Source organism: Bombus terrestris, chromosome 13 (genome assembly GCF_910591885.1).
Source record: "Bombus terrestris chromosome 13, iyBomTerr1.2, whole genome shotgun sequence".
NCBI lineage: Eukaryota > Metazoa > Arthropoda > Insecta > Hymenoptera > Apidae > Bombus > Bombus terrestris.
In genome coordinates, this window is record NC_063281.1 from 11,528,472 (window position 1) to 11,552,045 (window position 23,574).

General features: G+C 44.9%; 1 protein-coding gene across 1 annotated transcript in view; it reads left to right on the plus strand.

Annotated features, from left to right (window-relative positions):
- Positions 1–450: 450 nt before the first annotated feature.
- The window catches only part of LOC100645807 (serine/threonine-protein kinase 17B), a 63,990-nt gene continuing 40,866 nt past the window's right edge, over positions 451–23,574 (plus strand). The window contains exon 1 of the mRNA XM_003400151.4: positions 451–1,200. Coding sequence (XP_003400199.1) covers positions 1,067–1,200 — 134 coding nt within the window. The 5' untranslated portion in view covers positions 451–1,066. The remainder of the gene's footprint in view (positions 1,201–23,574) is intronic.

The window sequence follows — 23,574 nt, forward strand, 5'->3', positions numbered from 1 at the left end:
TGTTCGGAAAGTACGGCATTGAAATCTCCGGGTGGAGAGTGGCAAAAATGGAGCAGCTCGCGGTCTCGGAGATCTCGTTATCGAATCGTATATAGGCTCGTGATATTGCTTATTAATCGTAAGATCGGTTTGCGAAGCTTGAAAGACGCGTGGGGAGACGGAGAAGGAGGATGATAAAGAAACATAGGCGAAATACGCGCGAGAGGAGGAATGGAGAGCGAGAGAGAGAAAAGGAAGTGGTCGGTCGGTCGGTCGGTGCATGCCTGTCAAGTTCTTTCTCTCTCGGGTTCGAAGTTGGTGCAAAGAGTAAGTTTACTCGTTCGGTTTCGGATCTGTTCGGATCGCTTCGGTTCAGTTCGGTACTGTCACCGAGTTTTATTATAGGTGGGGGTACGTTTCTCCCACCGCGTTAGAGATAGCGAAGGCGCTTCGAGAATCGAGAGTGGGGAATCGCACGAAGCTTCGGCGGAAGGTTCAATTGTTAGCCAACCATTGCGACGAGTGGTTGCGCGTGATAAACATTCGCACGATAGAAGCGCGTGCTTCGTTTCGCGATCGGTGCGTGCACTGGGGCTAGACTTGTGCGTTCGACGTCGCCTCTAATCGACGACGATCATCGTACGAAACGTGCAGCAAGATGAAACGCGTGCCTGTAATCGCGACAGTGACGTGGTGATTGGTTTCATCGTTGTTCGCGTTATATCGTCGTGAGTAAACCCGTAGTCCGTGTAAACGCAGTGACCGAAGCAGAGAGAAAACACCTTCCCTTTTTTCTTACTACTTCCTTTCTATCGTTTGCTTGTGAATACGAAGGATACTTACGCGAGTATTGCTGGCTGTGATCGCAACAAGTGAAATCTCCATAGTCTTCCTCCGTCTCCTTCTCCTTTTTTTCTTTTATTCTTTTGTGTGACTCGACTACAACGAGACTACTCGTGTGCCTGCTGGTTATCTACTTTGGCGGTCGTGACGCCTCGTCGTACGACCGAGCAACAGAAAAATTTGGGATTATCCGTGCATCTTTTGCGTTTGGTTCAGTTGACGTACCGTCGACCGGGTAGCGGCCATGACGGCGGACAGCTTGTTCGAGACTACCAGCATCCCAGGGCATCTCGCTCCCACGCCCCAGAGGCTGGAGAGGCTTCTCTCGAAACAGACCCTCGAGGAACTGTACGAGGTCGAGGAACAACCTTTCGCACGGTAAGTCCAGTCTTGCTTCTCTTCCTCTTCTCGCTTCGTCTCGCCTGCACGCCATTCTATCTCTTCTCATCGTCTCTTTGTGTAACGAGGTTACCGCGTCTACTTATATGTTTCCGACTCGGAACATAGAACGTCGATCGTTTTTCCCTATGTGTGTCCTCGCTAGGTCACCGATCTATCGCGCGCATCGAGCTCCGTTAATTAAAATTGTTTATATCTTCTTCCTTCTTGTCTTTCTCTCTCTATTCGCGTACCTCTTCTCACTTTGTTTTGTTTGGCTACTGTGTCGAAATGCTTTCCTCTAGAAACATTGCTGTTTCGCGACTGGAAGCAGACGGTGTGTAAAAACCTTTGAAATAGGATTCGAGTAAGAAAACAAAAAAGTTCTAGCGATAGAATGTTCGAGTAGGGCCTTGGGGCACCCTTAATTCGGTTCTGGACCCTACCGAAGAAAGAAAGTGTCTCTACCGCGAAAGATCGAGGTCGAGACTTCGCGCGCCGATACTCTTTTACGACCTCCGTCTACGCTAGTCTACGCCAGTATCCTTTTTCTCTCGTTTCTCGAAAATTCCGTTGCTTCTTAGGAAACAGCGAAAGAAAAGAGAAGAAATAGGAGACTACCGTGAATAGCTTGAAACGTTCCTCCGAAACTGTGCAAGGTCGATGAGCATCTGCGAACACGGTTCTCCGTGTGTTCCGAATGAATCCTTATCCTGCGTTGTGCACACGAGATCGTCGTAGAGGAATTGTCGAATCGAATGGCGCTATATAAACGACACAGTTTAATTCGTTTCTAACGTCGATCGTCGTTGTGTATGGAAAAACGAAAATGTTATTTTTTATATTACGTTGGCCGTAAAGCAGCGATAAAGCGGCTCGAAAGAATCAACAAACCGTACATTAGCTATTATCGCGATGTTTCGACAGTCGCGAAGGTCGAGAGATTTTGCAAAATCGCGTAACGACGAGACGCGTGCGTATCGACGTTTAAAGTTACAGTTTTGGAGCGAATAATTACGAAGGTCACGTGCTTCGAATTCCGTTGCGAAAGGAAAAGTTTTCATCGCGAGGTGTACGCTGCGTATGCAAAGTCGCGTCGAGTTACGGCGTAATATTTTCCGCTAAATATTTTTTTCAACCATATAATACTCGCAGGATGCGTTTACCGTGACAAAATTTGCCTGAAATAGTCGAGAGATCCTATTATGGTCAATCGCGCATTCATCCTCGATTTGCTCCAGTGCCATTTCCATTCGCGGTCCTTTTGTTTGCTGCTTATTGGAAGTGGGTAGGTAGTGGACTGCTGTAAACGATATTCTCGTTGCACTCGGCGATAATGTAGGCCACCAGCTACGTTGTTTGTTGTTATTACACGTATCAACATCGTTCTCGTTATGTACGTGTAATCCGTTTCGACGATGTCGATTCCACACATCGTCGATACAAACGTACTTAAGCTATGTGATTTTCAAGAGAGAAAGAGAGAGAAAGAGAGAGAAAGAGCAGGGACGCGCGGTGAATCGCAAGACGGTATTAATATTTATCGTCCGAATCAAGCTCTAACGACGTAACTCGACAGTTCTTTCACGACGACCCGCTATTAGTATTCTTTCAGTGACCGGATACGTTCGAGATATTCCACAAAGGTGTTAACCGTTGCAAAGATTTATGCAGCCGTCAATCAGGATCGCCGGTCGTTAGGCGTTAGCTACGAATGCAAAATAACAGCTGCTTACTAAACACCTGCTGCATTCGAGATTTATACACGCCAGTCGTACAGTGCTTTCGTATCGAAGAACGGAGAATTATATAGTAGCTCACGAAAGTATACAGCCCGGTGCAACTTATTTCGAACTATACTTTAACGTTATGAACGCGCGTAGGTCGAAATTACTTGGAAATATGTTGTTTACCGATCTGCTGTTGCCTAGCAGTCGTTGCTCGCAGTCGTGTGTGCGTCTAACAGTTTAAGAATTGATATTAATTGCGTGTACGTGCGATTCGAGGAAACGATCCTTTAAATTGTTTGACCAACTGTATGATGCATGCGAAACCTCGATATAAACTCGTATACGTTATTAAGGAAAGGAATGCAAACAACCGCGGCGATTCTTCGTAAAAGTCTGGCTTACGTAAGATTCCAGGGAGAATCGTGCATCCAAAAGGAGAATGGCACGGCGGTTGTTAAATGGCACTTTTTATTCACCGCATTTTATTGTTCCTTTTTCTTGCGGAATTGTTACATCGAATTAGTCGTTCGCTAAAGGTAAAACGAGTGGAGGTACGATTCAGATATTTAATTCTGGCTCGAGTTACGAACCACCAGCGCGACGCCGCGCCGCGTCATAAACTTTAGAGAGAGAGGGATCCCGATATAAATATTATGATTATGGCTATATCGGCTTATAGGGTGCCATTCGCGAATGTAAACTGAAAAGCAAATGTGCGCCGTTTCGTTCTCTCCGATTAAAAGATTTTGAGCGCGTAATCGATACTTACCCTCGCTATATGCTAGGCGTTTTATCGCCTACGACAGACATTTGCCTTGACGATTTTTCATCGTTATTCGTATTCGTTCGTCACGGTCTTGGAATTTTATATCGACTCACACTCTTCCCTCCCATCTCTCGCCGCAAAACGAACCTCTTGGAAGCCGAACTCGATTTTTGGTTTTATCTGCATGCGTGATTAGTAGACTGTGGACTCTTAAGTATAAAAATGCTTAAAGCGTTTATAAAATATATGCAAAGTGAAATATTTCTTACGATAACAGATGGAACATATTTCTGCTTGAGTTTCATTTATTTTTCTTTTTTTTTTTAATTTGCATTAACATCCGCGTTCCAACGATTAATGTTGATTCTTCTGAAAAAACAACAGGCTTACGTTTGCCAGTTGTGTATAGCAAGAGGATGAGATAATACATCAAATTCCGAGGTAAATTAAGAAAAAAAATATTGGTCGTTGCTCGTGTCTACTTTCGAATTTATAAAGTTGATCGATTAAATTCTCCTCGTAGAAATCAAATAGCATCCAACTGGAGAGTTTAAAAATATTTAAAACAAAGTAGACTCGTACATTCCATCCGTAACATAGATCGATTTGGCGTAGATTAATTATTTTTTCGCTTCGTTTTTTCGTCAATGAAATATCACAACTAGAAGGTGCTTCTGTTTTTCCTTGTTCAGGTGTGAGCTCGCAAACTAATTGCAGACAGTATTATGAATCACACGCACGGTATTTCCCTACGTAAACATTTCGCCTCGTTGATTAGAGAAGCACGGTCGCCAGAGAAGCTGGAGCTTATGTACGTGCTATACTTTAGGATACAGACAAATTCATTTCTCGTGACTCAGAGAGTAAGTGGATTTCTTGTGAGCACGGGAAAAATGATAATCGATGCGGCGCGACAGTTCCTATATCATTTAAAATAACGAGCATGTTATAATAACTGCACCGTGAAACTAAAAAGCAAATGATCCTATTATTATTATCATTATTTTATGTATAACTATTACTATAGAAATATCGTACGATAACCGGTCGACAATATAGATTCATAAGTGGTCTAACAAAATTCGTTCTCTATCGTTAATTATTATTACCTTATTACATTTTTATTTTTATTAACTTACAATCCGTTCCAATCTGTCGTGTTCGCTGTTGTATCGAAAGGTTTTTTTATTTTTTCCCGTAATTTATCTTATACATATTAATTTAAGCGTAGAATATAATATATCGAAAAAAGTATCGAGATGCAGAGGCAAATTCGTAAACAAATACAAAAGCAAAGGCTGTTGGACGGAATAGCTGTGCACCGATTTGTTCCGTATGTCGGTTGGCGTTTTAACGAGCCATCGGCGAAGAGGAGCAAATTCAATCGGCAGAAAGATATTTTGTAGCTGTGTAAGAGTGGGACGCGGGCAGATGCTTTTTATGGTATCGGGTCGCGTCTTAGAATATACGAAGACAAGTGGGGATCGTGCAAAGCAGAAGAGAGCGAGAGAGCGAGAGAGTTTAGCGTGGGTTGAAAATAGCTTGTGGCCGGACTGAGAATGCAGAGACCGTCCGCTATGCACTTGCCACTCGATATTTATACCCTTATAATAGGTAGATTGGTTGCAATGTGTCTTCGTCTTACGTCGGTCGAACGTACGAGCCCAACGACTTACCTGGAACGGTGGACAAACCACTCGGTAAACGCGGAAACATCGATATTCCGTTCTATAATTGCGTTGGATCGCGAAAAGTCTAAAAAGAAACGCTTCTACTTTTTCTATGTCGTTCGAGAGTCGAGAGGCGCGTTCTCGTTGCTGTTCAAGTGGGATTTCCTGTAAGCGACATACGGTAAACCACGTATACTCTATCGTAGGTTCGCAATCGTATTAAAATACGCGTTGGTTTCATACGACACGTAATAATCGTTTAGATAATTAAAGATTAGCGGCGGAGAATTATGGCTTAGCGAAAGACTACGCAGCAAAAATTTAGAAAGCTCATTTGTAAGAATTATAAAAACATAAACTAAGGATTCCATGTTAGGCGCTTGCAAGAAAACGCTTACAAATTCATATTCATAATTTCCGTAATTTATGGAGTACGTAGCCGCGTGGATGCAATTAACTAAAACAGCGATTAGGCTTGACTTTTATTATTTATAACAGGTTAGGTTATGATTTAATACATGTATGGTTTTGTCCATTGACGGGTTGTCAAAGAAGAGAGTGGCGAAGAAATAGCCAAGCGGCGAACTCCTCTCTGGTTACGTTCGCTAAGAGCGCTCTGGTTGGAGCGTACGAAGTAACGCGACGGAAACGGGCATGCCATCTGGAAAGTAACGGTAACGGCACCTGCAATTAGTGCGACAGCCAGGCTGCCTACTTGTTGGAGGCTTGCTCGCGAGCTGGTCGTCGGATGACCTTCCACCGAGGGGGAAAAACGAGATCTCGGAGCGCGTCGCCTGGTCGCTTCATCTCCTAGCAAAGGGATACCGCGTATCCGGTTTGTCGTATTCCGTGGTCTTTGTTGGGAACGGTTAAGGACGACGACGTGTTTCGAACCGTGGATCGGAGCTTCGACACGCGAGTCGTTCACGGTACACGATCCATTTCACTTTTTATAATGCAATAAGAATCTCGAAAATCATACCGTTCAGCGATCAGAAGGAGAAACCTGGAGGCAACGTGGATCTGATTGGTCGTTCCTCGTAAACCCAATATTATCGTTACTTTGCCGATGTTTATGCGATTTCGTGTTTCGCGAGCATAATTAACGAAATAGAGAGTATAGTTATTCGACAAACCATTGTATCTGACAGCGAGAACTTTGGTTTAGACGATCTATTATTTTTTTATATTGTACACACTTTATTCATTCTCGCGTTTTTAAATTTTCTCTACAGACATCCGCAGTCTAGTTAATTCTTTTCTGCGGAAACGTAACTTCGACCATTTGCCATACTTTGCTTCTCGTTGTATAAATCACAAAATGTAAGAATTGGAAATATTTGGTTTATTTCAGTTACGAGATTTGTAAACTTCTTACCGTCGTATGAAATACCATGGATTCCAGACTCGTTTCGAGAGCTTATCGTTAGTAAAAAATTTCTTTCGTCTGGATTTCGATCTAAATTCGTAGCCAGCCCACCCCGTCGATCCTCTTGACAGATTTCCGTTCGGGCGGAGTTATGGGCTGATTCTTTCACGATTTTTCTTCACCCTCGACAGGGTTTCTACTCGCGGCACGTCCCGTAGGAGGCTCCGGCAGCTGTCTCCAAGACGAGCAACAGCTGTGCTCCCTGCTGATCCCATTGGCTCGAGGCATTCTTGGACGGTTCTGCGTGTCCTTTGCTCTCGAGGATACTTCTCGTACCGTGGTGCTTCCTTTCACTTAACATAACAATGCTCTTTTTTCGTTCGAAAGAATGCGAGTTCGACAAGAGGCAGCTAACGTTCCGGTTTTTCTTTCTTTCCTTCCGTTCCTCGTAGTCGCGTTTTCTTCCTTCGATGCAACAGTGGACAATGGTTTGGAAAGCGACATTTCGTGATCAAAATTCAATTTTCAGTTTCAACGTTTAATCTTGTAGCTCTTCTCGCTTCTTCTTCGCGTTCCTATCACTTTAGACATCCTAGAACAATTTCAAGAGAAAATTTGTCGAGAAAGTTTATAAAGATTAATTAAAAGTGATATACATCCGATTTCTTTTATACGAAAGCTTACACACTTGTTAACATGAGCGTGTAAATTTTAAATTCGACTTACGATAAATAGTCGAATCACATCGTATAAACTGACTTTGCTAATAAGTTGACGGAGCTTTAGCCGATAGAAAGTGGATATAAAGGCGTTTTTCAATTTTCGCCGAGGAACGTTTCCCTCGGACCATTGTACATCGGTCGAACTCCACTCGACCAAGAGACAGATACGTTTGTTTCAGCGAACAGGGAGATCTGTTGTTTTGACAATCGGTTGGGCGGTCGTTAGTCGTCGAAGGAAAGGGGAAGTCGTGACTCAGCGAGGTTCTGCGACATCTTATTAACATCCCTTCTGCACGATAACGGCGATTATCGGCGATACAGATACAGCGGACGATAAAGCGGTCGTGGCGTTCCGTGTCGAGAGGGCTCTTCAGCTTCCCGTCTCCTTAATTATATTTATCGGGTCAGTCGATCGGAACGGTCGCCGCGGACCGAGATCTCACGTTGGTTCGTCGCGAACTCTCTCCTTTGGTAAAAAGTACGATGGCTCGATCGCTTCACGGGTGAGAAAATACGATGGTACGAGCCGCGAACGAGCTACATCAACGAACAAACGTTGCCTTCTTCTCAAGGTCGCCGTGATCATTGTCCGTTCACTGGCGCGTTGCTCGCTCATCCGATCGATAACTCTCTTCTCGTGGATCGTGTTCTACGAGTTCGAGGGAAGAAGCCACCCAGAGTCGTAGTCGTAGACGTGGCTCTTGAGAAATAACGAGAAATTCCAGCCATCGTTATTCACCGGTACCGTATTTAGACAGGCTGTTATTCGTACCCGTTACAAAGCAACGAATACTCCCTTCGGTCGTCGCAGGTGTTGCAGTCCTTTTCTTTTCACCGACCTTCGAATAAAGATATCGTTTCGAAGGGAAGAAAAATTTCCGTTCGAGTTCGATTTCTAGCTCGCCACGGTGAAACACAGCAAGATCCAGATCTCGTTCTGGATTCGTGCGTTCGAACGAGACACGGTAGATTCGCGGTGGTATCTCGCCGGAGTACGGGAAATCAGCGAATCTCAATCGGGCGAGAAACGTCCTGCCGGAATGATCTATGGATCGAGATCGATCGCGAGCTCTCACGAGAACTGCTACGAAAGGCAGAGAGAGGTGTTGTATAGTTGTTGCGATATTACGACATAGAGGTTAGGCTTGGAAGTCGGGCACGATGGAGAAGGGCGACGCTGGATCGTTCGCGATCCCCATGATCTATGGATCACGATTTCTTCCTGTCAGGACGTTTCGTTCGAACCGTTGCGCCGTGTGTCCTGTGCTCACGACTCGAACGCGTATCGTGATTTTTTAGATTGCTTCGTTAAGGATGAATCAGTGTCGCAAGAAAGACGTTACGCGATGTTGGATAAATCGTTTAAAAAATTGCTTTCTCCGAACGTGCAGCCTTTCTTTACCGAGCTTCTTAGTTTAACTACTTCTCTTGAAATTCGTCAGGCAGAAATTCACGAGAAATTTCGCTCGATTCGCATCCTCTCGAAACGATCGAATTTTTTCAGACTCTTGAATCGCGTCTTGGTTTCGAGCTGGGAAACACTCTCGCATGCTCGAAAACGAGATTGCTCGTTGTTCCGTGGCGTACTCGACGCCTACGCTCGTTTTCTTCCTCTTTTCTCTCTGCACGCGCTGCGTGTTCTTTCAACGAAATGAAAGACAAGTTTGGCCAGCGCTTCCATTCATAGTTATTAGGGTTAAACGACGCGCAAAATGCGCCTTCTCCTCTCGTATCCTGCGTCTCCTTCTTTCTTATTGCCAGCGTCTTTATCCGCTCCGAAAGGAATCGTGTGCATCCCTCGCAGCTTTTCGTTTCGTTTTAACCGACTCGCGCTGCGAAATCGTAAACAATAATAACGATGCGATCGTCGAAGGAACCTCGCAAGCAATTGCAACGTGATTATCCGTAATGTCTCTGAGCGTACAGGGTGTTTCGGTTATTTTGAATTTTTAAATATCTCGGCAAGTTCTGAAAGACGAAGGAATAGCGTGAGAATGAAATTAGCTGATTCAGAACGACGAGCATCCATTCGACGATCGTCAACGTTTTTGTAGATGAAACTGAATATCTTTCGATACGTCGATCGACGCGTTCCATAACTCGGCGTGGGTGCTCGTCGTATAATTCTCTCGTAATCTGCGTACGAAAAACAAGACACAGAAGACGAGAATATCGCTTAGCGTTTCCCGTGGTCGAACAAAGAGATAGCTAAATCGTTTTTAGGAATACCAGGTAAACGAAACACCCTGTATGAACATACGTATATTAAGGCACGATCTGCCAGTTGGACGTGGTATTCTTGTTTTCTCGTTACCGATGCCGAAGTTATACTCGCGTGTGCCGTAGAAGCCGCGGAAAGTAGCAACGAACGAATTTGTACGGGCGATATCGTGAAAGAGTCAGGGCAAGAGAAAGAAAAAGAAACGGAAAAAGAGAAAGAGAGAGTCGTGGCTTGTTCGTTAAGACCACATACGCGACGACCTCGTTACTACAACGCGGTCGCTCCCCTTCGGTTTCCGTTCGGTTAACCGTAAATTACAACCACGACCGGTGTGTAACGAGCATAATGGCGACGGTAGCCGGGTGAAGGTCGGCCAACTCGAGCGAGCGATGCGACGCGACGCAAACGACGATACGAATCGACCGGCATTTCGTTTCTTTTACGATAAAAAGCTATCCGGAGTATTTACCCGTCTTGATGTCGAGCGGTCGAATCGAAAAACCCAATACCAGCACAAGAGCGTTCTTGTATATCGAGCGTTCGATCAAAGATAGGTAACCTTGTCCTTATGTAGCGTGGTCGAAAGATGAAACCTCGATCGAGGCTAACGATATGCAGATTCGATTATCCTTCCAACGTTCGCCATCCGCGCTTCTGTTCTCTCTTCAAATTTTCCTTTCTTTCGCGTCGAAAAGTTCTCGTTACGTTGCACGATTGCCTTGGAATTAAACGAGTCGCTTCAGTTCGAATCGTTTGTGTTCGAATAACCTGATTTCAAGAGGACACCTAATGGCAAATAAAAAGGAAGTAGTTACAGCGGATTATGGAAATACTCGAGCGCTCGTAGAAGCTTTATACGAACACGTATTATACGAACGTTGGAATATCTACGAACTTAAATATGCTATACGCGCCAGGCGAAACGTCTTGCAGTTTCATTAGCAGTATAACAAGTCCTGATCGTATTATCATTATATTGGTAATATCTGAGACCAATATGAACGGATTTACATCGGTAAAACGTATGAAATTATTGGAAATGAAACGAGTTGACTAATAAGAACACTCGAGAAGATATTTCGAGTCTGGTAAACGACCAGTTTTCCTCATAGGCAGATTTTAAGTTTGTTGGAATTTAAATTACTCGGACGAAGGTAGTTTGACTAATCCGAACAGGGTCTTAAAATTAATCTCGGTCGTGTAGCATCCAGAAATCATTGGAAAGTATGTTTCAGCGTGTCTAACCATCCCGCTCGAAGGTGTCCTACTTCGCCAGCAACATATATCGTCGATCGTTGCGGTTCCGCGTATCCATTGTGGCGTACATTGGAAAGGGAATAACCTTGCCCGCATTTTCTATCGTATCGCAAGATATCTACCCCTTTTTCCTTTCGCGTACCGTCCAGATTACCCGATTATTATCCTTAAACCTAAACAGATACGATATCTATTTTTCATTTTCCAAAGCCTAGCAATTAATATTAACCAAAGCGCGGTCTCGTTATTTAGCTGTGGAAGAAATATTCGGATAATAAGTCGATCATCCGTGATTCACCGGTAATTTCAAGCTTTCGAATCGTTTGATCGATTCTCATCTCGATATCGTTCGACTACCCCAATAACAGGGTTGCAATTAGGCGAATGATTAGCACGCGCGGTTCCTACGTAACTCGCAAGAACCAGATACGTAGACTTTGTAATTATAGATTATTACTTGGGTACCGCGTGATCTGATAAGCTAAGGCCAAAGTAAAGAAATTACGCGAATCAATCGTACCTTGACGGTCGTTCGAGATGCGTAAGCAATAGTTTGCGGAGAGAACAACGCAGGAATTTGTTGCTTCCTTCATTCGTTGCAATATCACCGTTTCCTCGAGATATGCAATTTTCCTACCTCCAGATATATATTGCCAATTAGTATCCTCGTACTCGGAACCTATCATTCTTCCATTTTCACTTTCCATTCGTAAAATGTGTCGGTCACTCTGAATGGTCGAATGTCTGTAATCTTACGATAACAAATGGATCATTGTTGCCAGGAGCGTTCAATGTTTCATTTCATAACGATACAGCGAGGAAGAGAAAGGATTCTTATCGCTATGTGATGGCGAACTTTGTTTAAAATACAAAACGCTGCTTAAGCCTTGCAAGTCGGTGCTAGCATCTTACGAAACGACAACGATAAAAAGTAACATATTTGCACGTGTGAAAATTGACTCAGCCTCCATCCTGCGAAGGTTAAAGATCTTGATATTTTTTTCTTTTTTTCTCAAAGAAGATAGAAATAAGGTTATGGCAAAAGTAAATAACGCTAGACCAATAAAAGAAAATGTTAAAAGTCAATTCGCCGGGGAAGAAAGAGCAGAGTCGGATAAACCGTTGGATCGTTCTCCGATCGACGCTCGACAAAGCCGATCACCCACGCCTCGCAGGAATCCCAAGGGCGAATTCGTGTCTCTCGAGCCACTTACACCTCCGGCGGCTGCTCCGGCCAACCGTAGTCGATATAGTCCGACGATATCGCTTTACCGGTGTCCTCTCTCTTTCTCTGTCCCAGATTCGATGCTATACGATGCACAGTACATGCCTGTAAACATCATGGCCAGCTCTGTATACGGCCCTTGTAACGCAATGCGGGTCAATCGATCGGGTAGATTCGATCGGAGTATCTCGACGTGCGGTCCTTTACTTTGCTTCGGAAGGCCACTCGTCCTTTTGTCGTCGCAGTTAACAGCGTCGATAAATTGACATCAAGTTGCAAGTTTTAGGTTTTTTCAACTTTCACGCTGATCGAAACGGTGTCGCGCGTCAAGTTTTTTTTTTTTGTTTCTTTCTTCGAAAAGACAGTGTGATAAATTTTAGTTGAATCTATAATTTCGCGATACGTCGGAAGATAAGAACAAAGTATCACGGCGACTGATTCTATAATGTAGGTGAAACGGTCGCGCGACGAAATCCGCTTGTTCGCATCGAGCCATTGAGCTCGACACCATTCATCGATAGCATCGCGAAATCGGGGAAAACTTTTAAGCGATATTCATGAACGGTCTGCTGCGAGTTTCTTCCGCCTTTCCTCCGGAAAGACACTCAGGCTTCGGTTACGCACGACCTGTTGCTCCTACGATATATTTCACCGGTCTGTGGCATACGCGCAGACTTGGACGCGATTTAATCGCGATACGAGTTACGCGCGAAACTTTCACGCGGCTGACGTCATTGGTGTAACGCCGAAACGAAGAGCCTTGAACGAGCAGATTCCGGAGCCGGCGTTTCGTTATCGTACACAAGGTGCATTCGTCATCGATCTAGTCATAGTAAACTTCTACAAACCTGACCTACATCGCTTTATGAATCACGAATTCGTGCTATCGCTGTGAACCGGTAATCACGCGCACGATTTCGTGGATCGTCGTTAATTTGTACGAACGACAGAGGCACGATGATCGCTTCCATTTTTTGTAAATAACATTTTAAATAATATTTAAGTAGACTTTTTTCTCGAAACACCGATTTACGTTCATTAGCTGCCAAGCTGTGCCCATTTACTACACGTGTGTACCTACACGATTGTCACATAGCGGATAAAAAACGTTATTTTGTCTCTTAGCAAACAGCACGTGTTCGCTACGATAAATCAGGATAGAAAAAAATCTCTGGTTTACATCAGTCCTAACGCGATTCGTGGCAAATGTCGGGTTTGGATCGATTCAGTTAGGCGAAGTCACCGAGTGTTACAGAACACGTGCAACGGTATACATATTTGGAAGTGGTTGCGTCGGATTTTCGCAATTCTCTGCCGGTACGTGGTTGGGTGCACCGCGACCGCGGTCGTGAAAGGTGCGCCGTGAAAAGTTTACGCGTTGTTCGTGGTCCGGTCTTTTCAAGCCTAGCAACAGAAAACACCGGTCATCAGCAGAAACGCGAGAATTCGTTCCCCTCGACACGCACATTCCTCGTTCCAGGGACTGACAGCTGACGAGCCGGTCTGCGGCGCGTTTCTCGCACGCAATCTCCACTGGTCTCCATGGTTTTCTCCGTTCCTGCGACTAAATAATCCCGAAAGCCTGTCTCCGTGATTTTAGAGTATCGCGACTTTAATTCGAAAAGAGAGAAAGAGAGAGGAAAAAAAAACTGAGAGAAGGAGGAAGAAAAAGCCGGCATCGTATCGAAACACGAGCAAAAAGCAACGTTCGACGCAACGTTCAGATTCTTTTCTCCGGAAGAATGTAAGGTGAAACGTAAAAATTGCAGTCACACCTGTGGTGTCTGTAGCCGTGACACGGGATATGACATTCCATCGTAAGTACACCGCATTCCAAGAGAAAGGACAGCAAACCAGAAGGAAATAAACGTCGTTGATATACGTAGGAATACGTAGGCGGGAATTGTCGCAAGAGATTTCATCCGTATTTTCTTCGTTCATTCTTTCCTATTTCTTTCGTTTTTTCTTTCCGGATCATGAACAGGCTTGCACGAATTGCACGCGAATGGTCTCGTTCATGATCGTCCCGACGTAAAATACAGTTTTGCAGAAGTCGAACGTGCGTGACCGTGCCAGAGACAATTTTACATGCCCACCTACTATATAGAGTCTATACCATGCACAGGTGTGGCCAGTTATTTCGCTCGATTTATTGCCCTCTTCGTTTATCGCTGCATAGCGACAGATATTGGCAATGTCGTAACAGCTTTTCGTCCCACGTTGGCGAATTTTTCGATTCGCCTCTGAAAGAAATTATTACGATATTTTGGTACAGCCTGGCCACTCGAGAGAAATCGACTCGGTCGCAATCGCGAGTATCTGCACCGCTGTCCGATTTCGAAATCGATTCGTTCGTAACTCTGATCGATCAACGAACAAAGTTCGTTCGACCATCGACTCCGCCGCTTTGCGCAGAATCGTTTTATCGTAAGTGGTTCTATCCTGAGGATTTGCATTTATGAAAGAAGAAAATAACGAGCAATATATATATATATATATATATATATATATATATATATATATATATATATATATATATATATATATATATATATATATTCGCGAAAGTAGATCGGAAATGGACACTCGACCCGTTAAGACGAAAGGTCTACGTAGTACGGAACACGATGACACGAACTGTCTAACTGTCGCTTCCTCTTTCGTAAGCCGTACGTACGCTTTAACGTTCTCGTTTACCAGGTTGGGACGTGTCCTCGTTTCTCTGCGACTCCTTCCTTGAAATCGAACGATCTTGCCGTTTCCTCTTCCGATAGCTCGACGAATACCTCTGCATATATTAACGAGCGAAGGCACAACCTCCTTTTCACGCGAAATCGTATTAAACCGTTTGCGAATCGTTTTAGTCGCATTTTCCTTTTTTCATCGATAGAGAACTTCGTCCGTAGGATATCTGCCCTATATTCTATTTCAACTTTCGTTTAATAGCGTTTTCCAAGCAGAATAAAACGACGAACAACTATTAGCCGGCTACCGGTGCACTCGTCCATGCACGTTCTGATACTCTGCTTGATTTATAGTAACAGTTTCTGAATTTGATCGAAGCGTATAAGTGGATGAAAAAATTAATTATTATTATGGACTCGGAGGATCAGAAATGTAATTTTTCTCGATAGAAATTCAACGTTTCATGTTTTTCTGCCGGTTTAGAAAAATCGTAGGCCCTCGTGCTCTTACCTATGCCGATCACAAAGGATAAAATAATTACGCTCGTTGAATTTATCCGTAACTTTTTAATGAAAATAAATCTCGCGAAAGGAAATATTGGAATGTGCGATTATTTTTTCACCGATAACGTAGATGTTTCGTCAAACGTTTCGTTAACTTCCAGAAGTATCCGTCTATGGAATATTTGTATATTTTTACGTAGGATGGTTAGTCGATGATGACCCGAATGTCGAGAAATCGTCGTGGGATAGGCGTAGCTCGGGGATCTTTCTTTCGATTCCACGCACTGCGATAATTATACGACTCTTTGTAATTATTGCCTTCCCCTCCCAATGTCACCCTATGGCGCTAACCGTGTGGCGTCATGCCAGTCGCTTGCTTTCCACTCGAAACTTGCTATCTTTTTACCTTTTATGCGCTTGTAATTTTCACTTTTTCTCGATTGCTTCATTACACGCTGCTATACTTATTATATTCACGTGTCTTGTTTTTGTTGCAGGTAAGTCTCAAGATATTTTTAGCATGTCGAAGTCGAAAAACTTCTGATAATTTATCATCCTTTTTGGTAAGTCTAATATTTTTCGTCGTTTCGACAATCTTGAATTTTCGAGAATATTTCAAAATCAGATTCGAATCGATGCGATAATTAACAGGATAGTTAGGTCTTGTATTCTTCTATGAAATAGACTTTATATCGTATTTGGATGTGTAATATCATCGAGTAAAAAGTTAACCATCGCACATCTCAGAATCAAATAATAACTTGGATAATCGCGAAACATTTGTCATTTATAACATAATATCGTAGTTACGAAAGTATAATTTTTCTATATGATCCTAATTGGATAATAACTAATAATAATAGCTAGAGGCTGTAATTATCTCGATGCTATACACAATACTTGTAACAACAGTTAGATAATAACAGTTTGATGACTGGCTTCATGTGGACGTTATTAATAGCCTGTTGGTCGGTCTCATTGAGAATATATCTGGATAACCCTTAATCCCTATTTAACGCTCTGTCGAGCGAAATAATGGCCGATTCTTCCATGTTTACGAGCATTAGGATTTACGGAAAAGAGCAACCATTTACACCCTAACTACTTCGAATCTCGTCGAACTTACGCGTTTCTACAACTTGGAATAACTCATTTACCAAACAACGTCGAAAGTTCGTTGGAAGATGCGAACGAGTTACACGCAGCGAGACGTAAACGTGTACACGAGAATATGTACGCGAGAACGATCGCCGGTTGCCTCTGGATCACGTTTAGTTAGCACAGTTTTCTCTCCGGGACGGTGAACGTCGCCGAGGCCGTAGACGTGGCGCCGATTTAAACGTTCCTCCGTTCCGCTCCAGCTGAAAGCCGTGCACTGTTGCTCGCCAACGTTTCGAGCCGCGATCTACGGATACGCTCGATCTCTCGTGGTCCATTGGAAAATAGCCGCGTTAGGATCTAAAAGTTTATTCCATCGAGAGAAACCGTCCACTGGATGGAAGCGTACCTATTGTGGAAAATTGGAAAGAATTTTTATAAATTCCTAACCGGTCCGACAAAATGGAAAGATATGTTAATCTCGGTATGAAGGTGCGAAATAGCTCGTTATTATTCAGCGCGGTGTTCGCGAAACTTCTTCAAGAAATTAAATACTCTAGAAGCCTGCAACATTTGTTTGAAAGAATTCGCGATCAGCGAATTCTCTAACGCTTCATAGCGGATTTGCAAGAGAAGACTCGTGAAGTTACGGAGGTCGAAATGCGCTGCGATTCTAATCGAAACTCGCTTAACTTTCGCTGCGAATTTTCTGATATCTCTGTGCAGCAAATACTTGGACGAGCGGCAACGAATCGCGACCTGACTAATATCCGCTTAATCGAGTCGCCTCTTACCTTCCACGCGTCCTTGCGTAAGCGGCTCGACGACGGCCTTTGTCGTTGTTATTGTGTCATCGCGAGTAATGGGTACGACAGGCCGCTTCTGTCGGACAAGAGGGAAGAGCGGGTACCGGAGAGGAAACTCCGTTAAAAGGCAGCCTCGAAAGCGCCACGTGGGCGCTCACCTTCGATCGCGACGCGTCCACCGCGACGCACTTACACACACGACTGTTTCGTACGCAGATACACGCGTAGATTCGCGTGAGAAAATTTCACGGTATTTCGGTGTACGCGTCGAGATGCGTTAGTAATCGCGCGTAGGTTTTAATTGGGCTGTGTATATGCGCGGCTTGCTCCATACGTGTCACGTAGGTGAAACGGCACCTATCCGTGCCAATCCGTTCCCTTTGTTCTCCGCTCTAACGTCGAGACCTATTACTCGCGCGTTTATCTTTGCCCTTTCGGCGTAAATTCCCGGTCACGAATCCTTTTCGAGCTCCGTGTCAACGTAACGCGGTCGATCGCGATAAATATTTCAGGTGGAAATAGTCGGACCGTAAAGTAAAGCGGCCGACTTCTTCTATTCCGTTCTTATTTTTCTTTCCTTGAGAGCTCGATGACAAAGGACCAAGAAGTACGAGTAAACGACAGATTCGAAGTTTGATAAAGCGAACACAGGGCGAGGGACATTTCTCTTGGTTTTAGCCCTCGAAACCTGTAAACTTTTACCTACTGATCGATTTTACGGCCTGGGTTTATCGCTACCATCTTCTGCATGGACTAGCGCAGCTTTCTCGTTCACTATGTTAAATCGATTAGGAACGAAAGTGGATAGGGCTGTTCGTTCCGTCAACCCTGTCGCGGCCGTGTTCGTCGCAGCTCTAGAAACCTAGATTCCCGCGCGAGTCGGCGTCCAGAAGATCGAGTGGATTAAAAAGCGAAGCCAAACCAGTCCTCCCTGTTGTTGACGTGAAACTTTTCTCGGTTCGGTCTGCGAACGCCGCGAAATCGGCATATAAACGCCTTGGACGAGGGAGAGGAAGAGGGAATCCTCAAACGAATCGAGGAGTGAAATTTTACCGCCTTTCACCGTTTGCATGCCATTTCGATCGAACCTGCCACCGATGTCTCCCGCGCTGTCTCCGTATCTTCCACGATTTAAATCCAGCTTTACGCAGTGCGTGGAATTCTGCGTCGTCGTGGCGAAGAATCAGCCTCGAGCGACGAGCATCGGCAGAAGAAAAACGACCTTCGACTTTTGCTCGTTCGTCTTAGTAACGGATGCGTCAGAGCATCTCGCGTTCTGCCACGCGTTCTAACGTCATGTATCGCAAAAACTGCCCCGGATACATGGGGTTCTCGCGAGAACAGAACACACCATCGTACAGAAACGTAGCAGCACCACGTAGATAGCAGAATGGAATAAACCGATGCGGACTATTTTTGGAATCGTTTGCTTATTCCCGTCTCTGGCATTTTAATCGAATATCCTGTTTGATGAGCAAACATTACTCCGCTGGTATTCCACCTCCTCCTCTCTCTCTATCTATCTATCTATCTTTCTCTCTTTGTTCGTTCATTTTCCAAGAAACATCCGTCGCTTGTACAGTCACCGGAAATTCGGATTCTTCGGAGATTTTCTTCCCTCGAAAAATGGTTTCAGAAGAAGTTACGCTGCAATGTCGAGAGAGTTTTAATCACCGGACAAGGTGAATTTCCGCGCGCCGGTGGAATACCAAAGAGGTGAGCAAGCGAGGAAAGGTGGTCGCGATTCGAAGGCTAAATTTAAAGATCGAAAGGTTTGGACGGTGGCTGTTGGTCGACGGTCTGCCTCGGCTCGCTTCCAGATTCGTCGATCGCCGGGCGAATGCACGAGTATACAAATATATCGCAGGCGCGTGCACTGCACACACGCATTCCCTCGGCTACGCGACAGCCGTGCATTCCAGAGGAGTTAGCGCTGCATTATCATTGGCGCCAGCGCGCTTTCGATTCGAGGAAATCCGGAGAACAACCCTAAAAAAAGCGGTTTTCACGGTTTTATGACGCCTTTCTACGAGTTTACTTCCGCTCCTCTTCGACCGACTCTTCCCTTCCCTTCTCTTCTCTGCTTCCTTAGTTACTCGATATCCCTTTGCCGAACGAGCAACGTTTGATATATCTCTTCCTATCCGGCAACAACCGTCCGAATACGCGCGCACCGAGGCGTTTTATGGACCGTTTTATGTCCATAACTGCTTTGTTTAATTTTCTAGTGGACTCTACGGGAGCAAGCCGAAAATAAAAGCGCGACAGTTGCGTCAATGGTATCGCTTACGTAATTGCATCGACGCAACGTTCGTCGATGGTGACAAACATATTAAGTAGTAACGTTCTAATTATCGTGCGTATAGATCGTTTCTATTATCGGTTACGAATAAACGTCGTTTCATCGAGCGTAAGAAACCAAAGCGCTTTCGGTAGACCTTGAACTACAATCGGCAAGCTTATCGAGTTAGCGACAACCGGATAATTGCATCTTGGCTAGTTAACCAACGATAACGCGGCAGTTGGCCAAAGCGATCGACGAAAAATTCTCCCGTTATTCAGCTCCAGCGATTATGCTCTTGATACGTCATCGGCGACCAAAAGACCGTTAGACAGAGAAACGTTATACCGAAGGGCAAAACACGGCGGAAAGTGTGTCGCAAGCGTGTAACTCCTCTCGAACAGCGAAATTGACAATGGAACAACGAGAGATCTGCGCTTGGACGCGTGGATAGCTGGAGGCACGTCGAAGAAGGATATATCATGAAAGACTTGGGTGGTGAACGCGCCGCAGGAAGTAGGCGATGGATGCGGGGCAGCACGACTCGCGTCTGTAATAAAACGGAACTCGTTTTGTGACCTCTGGCCATTTCGACGGCACAGTAAATTTTGCCTTTGGCGAAGGACCTGTTTACCAGTTACCGGGGCTCGTAGCAAGCCTGGGTTATTCGAGTCACCTAAGCTTCGATATCGATATCAAAATTCCATCTCGAATTTTGCACAGAATCGTCAAACTTGTACTTGTACAGCCAAGTATGATAATTACGACTAAGAATAGTGATATTAGTTGAACAAACTTTCCTTTTAATGAGTAGAAATTACACGCTCCTAGTGAATTAATTGTCGATGTACGCGATATGTTTATTTCGCTGTTTATCTCGCTACTTATAACGAGGCGAACGTAGATGGTTTAACAATAGTTCGTAAGAGAATTTAGCGAATTAAGAAGCGGAATTATTTGCCTCGAATAACCCTGCTTCGAATGTGAACGCTGGTAGAACCGTCTTAGACGGTCGAATCTCCGAGCGACGAATTATCGGACATTAATTTTACGAGGATACGGCGAGCCTCTTTGTCGACTCGCTTTCGCATTTTAGGAGGCTCGGAACGAGTTTCCCCGGTGAAGTACGCGTATCCGTGCATCGTTCATGTTGCAAACTGCGAGGTAGAAGTGGCACGAGGAGGCAAGTGGCACGAGGGCAAAACGAAAGGGAATGAGTTTTTAACGGACGCAGTAAAAGCGCTGGGCGCGCCCTTTCTCTCTTCGAGGAAGGCATTCCGTCGAACACAAATCGCGCAATGATTCCGAGGGTTTCACCTTTTGTCGGTGAGATCCACGTCGATGGAACGACGTTATTTTCGACGCTCTCTATACCTGGGAGAGCCGCAGCCTGGGCCTTTTACTCGCCTAGTCCGGCTGTGTCGTGCCAGAACGAGTGAGTAATCCCTTCGGAATTTCGCTCGAAAAGTGCCTTTCCTGTGAAACTAACCAGCATCCTTCCGAACACTCTCCTCTCTCCTCTCTTCACCATGCATCGCTAAAGCCTCTCTCTTTCTCTCTCTCTCTCTCTCTGTGTTCTTTCTTTCACAAGCCCTACACGAAGCAGCGTTTACTGGAACATCGCCAGAAAAGAAAACCCTTCCTTTCATCCGCTTTCAAAGACTCGTAATATTCGTCCGAATGAAACTTTACGGCGCGCCAAAATATTTTTTTGGCTACGGATCCGGCTTACCCAGCTATCTCCGCTGGAAGATCAAAGTGCAGACGGATTGGGTACTCTCGTCGTGCTCTTTAAATTTCCGTATTTTGCCAAGTTTCGTCCGAACGAGTCCATCTAGGTGACGATGGGTGCTCCCTAGATCCATCGATCGAGCTCGATCTTGGCCAGAGAAAGAGAGAAAGAGAGAGAGAGAGAGAGAGAGAGAGATATCGGCCCGTGGATAATGCGAGTAACCTTCATCCGTGGACCGTTACTCTGCCCTGCCGGGCCCGCCGGCTACGGTTATTCAGGTCTCTGGGTCCCCGATCGTCGCGACACCGAGGTGAGGACACGTCTCGCGTGAGACAGCCTCCTTCTTCGCGCCACTCTTTCAGTCTCCAAGTCTATGCTTGACATCGCGGTGACCGTCACCACGGCAAACCGACGCGTTTCTCTTCGTCTTGCCCGTTAAATCGCGGTTCATCGTGGTAGATGCGCGGCTACAGGAATTATCCACGACGGTTTGTTACGCGCGAAAAGATTCTAGCGGAGAACGTTACTTCCGATTCGGTTCGAGGTCAAAACCGATTCGTCGACTGGAGACGCGTGTCGGCTCGATGCCTTCTCGCGTGACCGCCGGTCTTCCGCAAGTAGGCCACGTGCAAAGTAGGCCTCCTCACGAACCAGCCCGATAAACGAAGACGCGTTGCGGCTGCGGCTCGCGAGAAGTCATCTCGCCTCTTTCATCCTTCGTGTCTTGTCTCGACGAAATACGGGGTCACGTTGTAAAAGGCGTTCCTTCCCAGGAAGAACGAAATACCTGAGTCTCGGGATTCTCGCTAATGGGATCAAGGGGCGGGCAGAATTCGCGAGGCGTGTGCTCGACTCGCTCGGATCATTTGCTCCTACGCGACAGCTCGTCCGTTTCTAACATCGAGAGATTCGTTTCGCGATAAATCTCTCGGTGTTATCCTTTGAACGTCTCCATTGAAGAACTCGACGCTGTCCGCAGAGGTGGTCCGTTGTCGCAGTTTAAAGTCTACGTCGGTGTTCACGAATTACGTATGCTCGCTAACTATGTATGTGAACTCGTCGACTAACAACGAATACCGTTCACTCGGGAACGCGCGATGTTTGCTACGTCGAAGACTCCGTTCGTTCAAACACTCGATTGCAAATTTTCAAGTGCATTGTCCAGATGCGTACAGTTATCGCGCTAAATAAAATAATTCAAATTCTAATCTGTCTTCTTTGGATCACGAAAAACCTTCCTTTCGTACGAAGAATATAGTTACGTATCATTTAAACGATTATGAGAAGGAATGACAGTTACGAAATATTTGTCTAAATTATGGATACTAAACGATAGAAGCAAGCAACGATATTAGCGATCGTCGATACATGGTGGATCGCGTTTAAGAAGTTGCTGGCGATCGTATCTCGTAACGGCCACGATTCTCGAAGGAGAGCGATTCACGATCGCCTCGACCGAACACCTTTCCTAGTTTTGTCACGAGCACTGTGTCGAAGGCACGATATCGTTACAGAGCGATGGCGACAGAGCAACGATCTCGTGTCACGGTGTAGGATACGCGAATTCGTGCGTGGGTTTGCCGATTATATAGGCTGAAAGTTGCCGATCGTACCGCTAAAAGACCGTCCAATTACCGTGGCCGATGTGTGGTATTAATGAGAGCATGTCCATGCCATGTAGCTAGTTTTGAAAGCTGTCTGATTTATAGTCTCGGTTTCCTTCGAAACGCTATTAAGTATCACCGATATCTAACCTGCAAATAAGAACCCTTCTAGCATAGATCTCGGTATAGCGCGTGCTATATACGACGCTCGTGGACGACCTTATTTCAACGCTAAAACTTGCGACACTTTTCGCCGTGACTTTTTTACGAAATACCTGGCTGCTCGTAAATCGCTATTTACTTCTGCAATTCGCGATTATCCACGTACTTCCACCTTCGTAATCCTCTATTATTCTATCCTATTATTTTCCAGGAAATTAGCGGCGAAGAAAGACGTAGCGTTTCGTCAGAAAATGAGCAATAGCTTCTCTTTCTATCTATCGGCAATCTGAAAATTTCGTCCTAGAAATCTTGTCTTTTCGCTCTGAAGCTAAACGCGTGTTCTTCCATGCTTCTAAAAATTTCCAAAGTATTGCTCGTTTTATCGAAAATCATTCCTGAAAAAGCTTATGCGAACTTAACCGGTTGTTTGCACACTTTCAACTATGTCATTGAAATCCTCTTGCTACGGTCTACGTTTAGAATAAATTAATTAGAATATATATATTTCCTCAAAATCGAAGAAATTCTTTTTAACGATAAAGC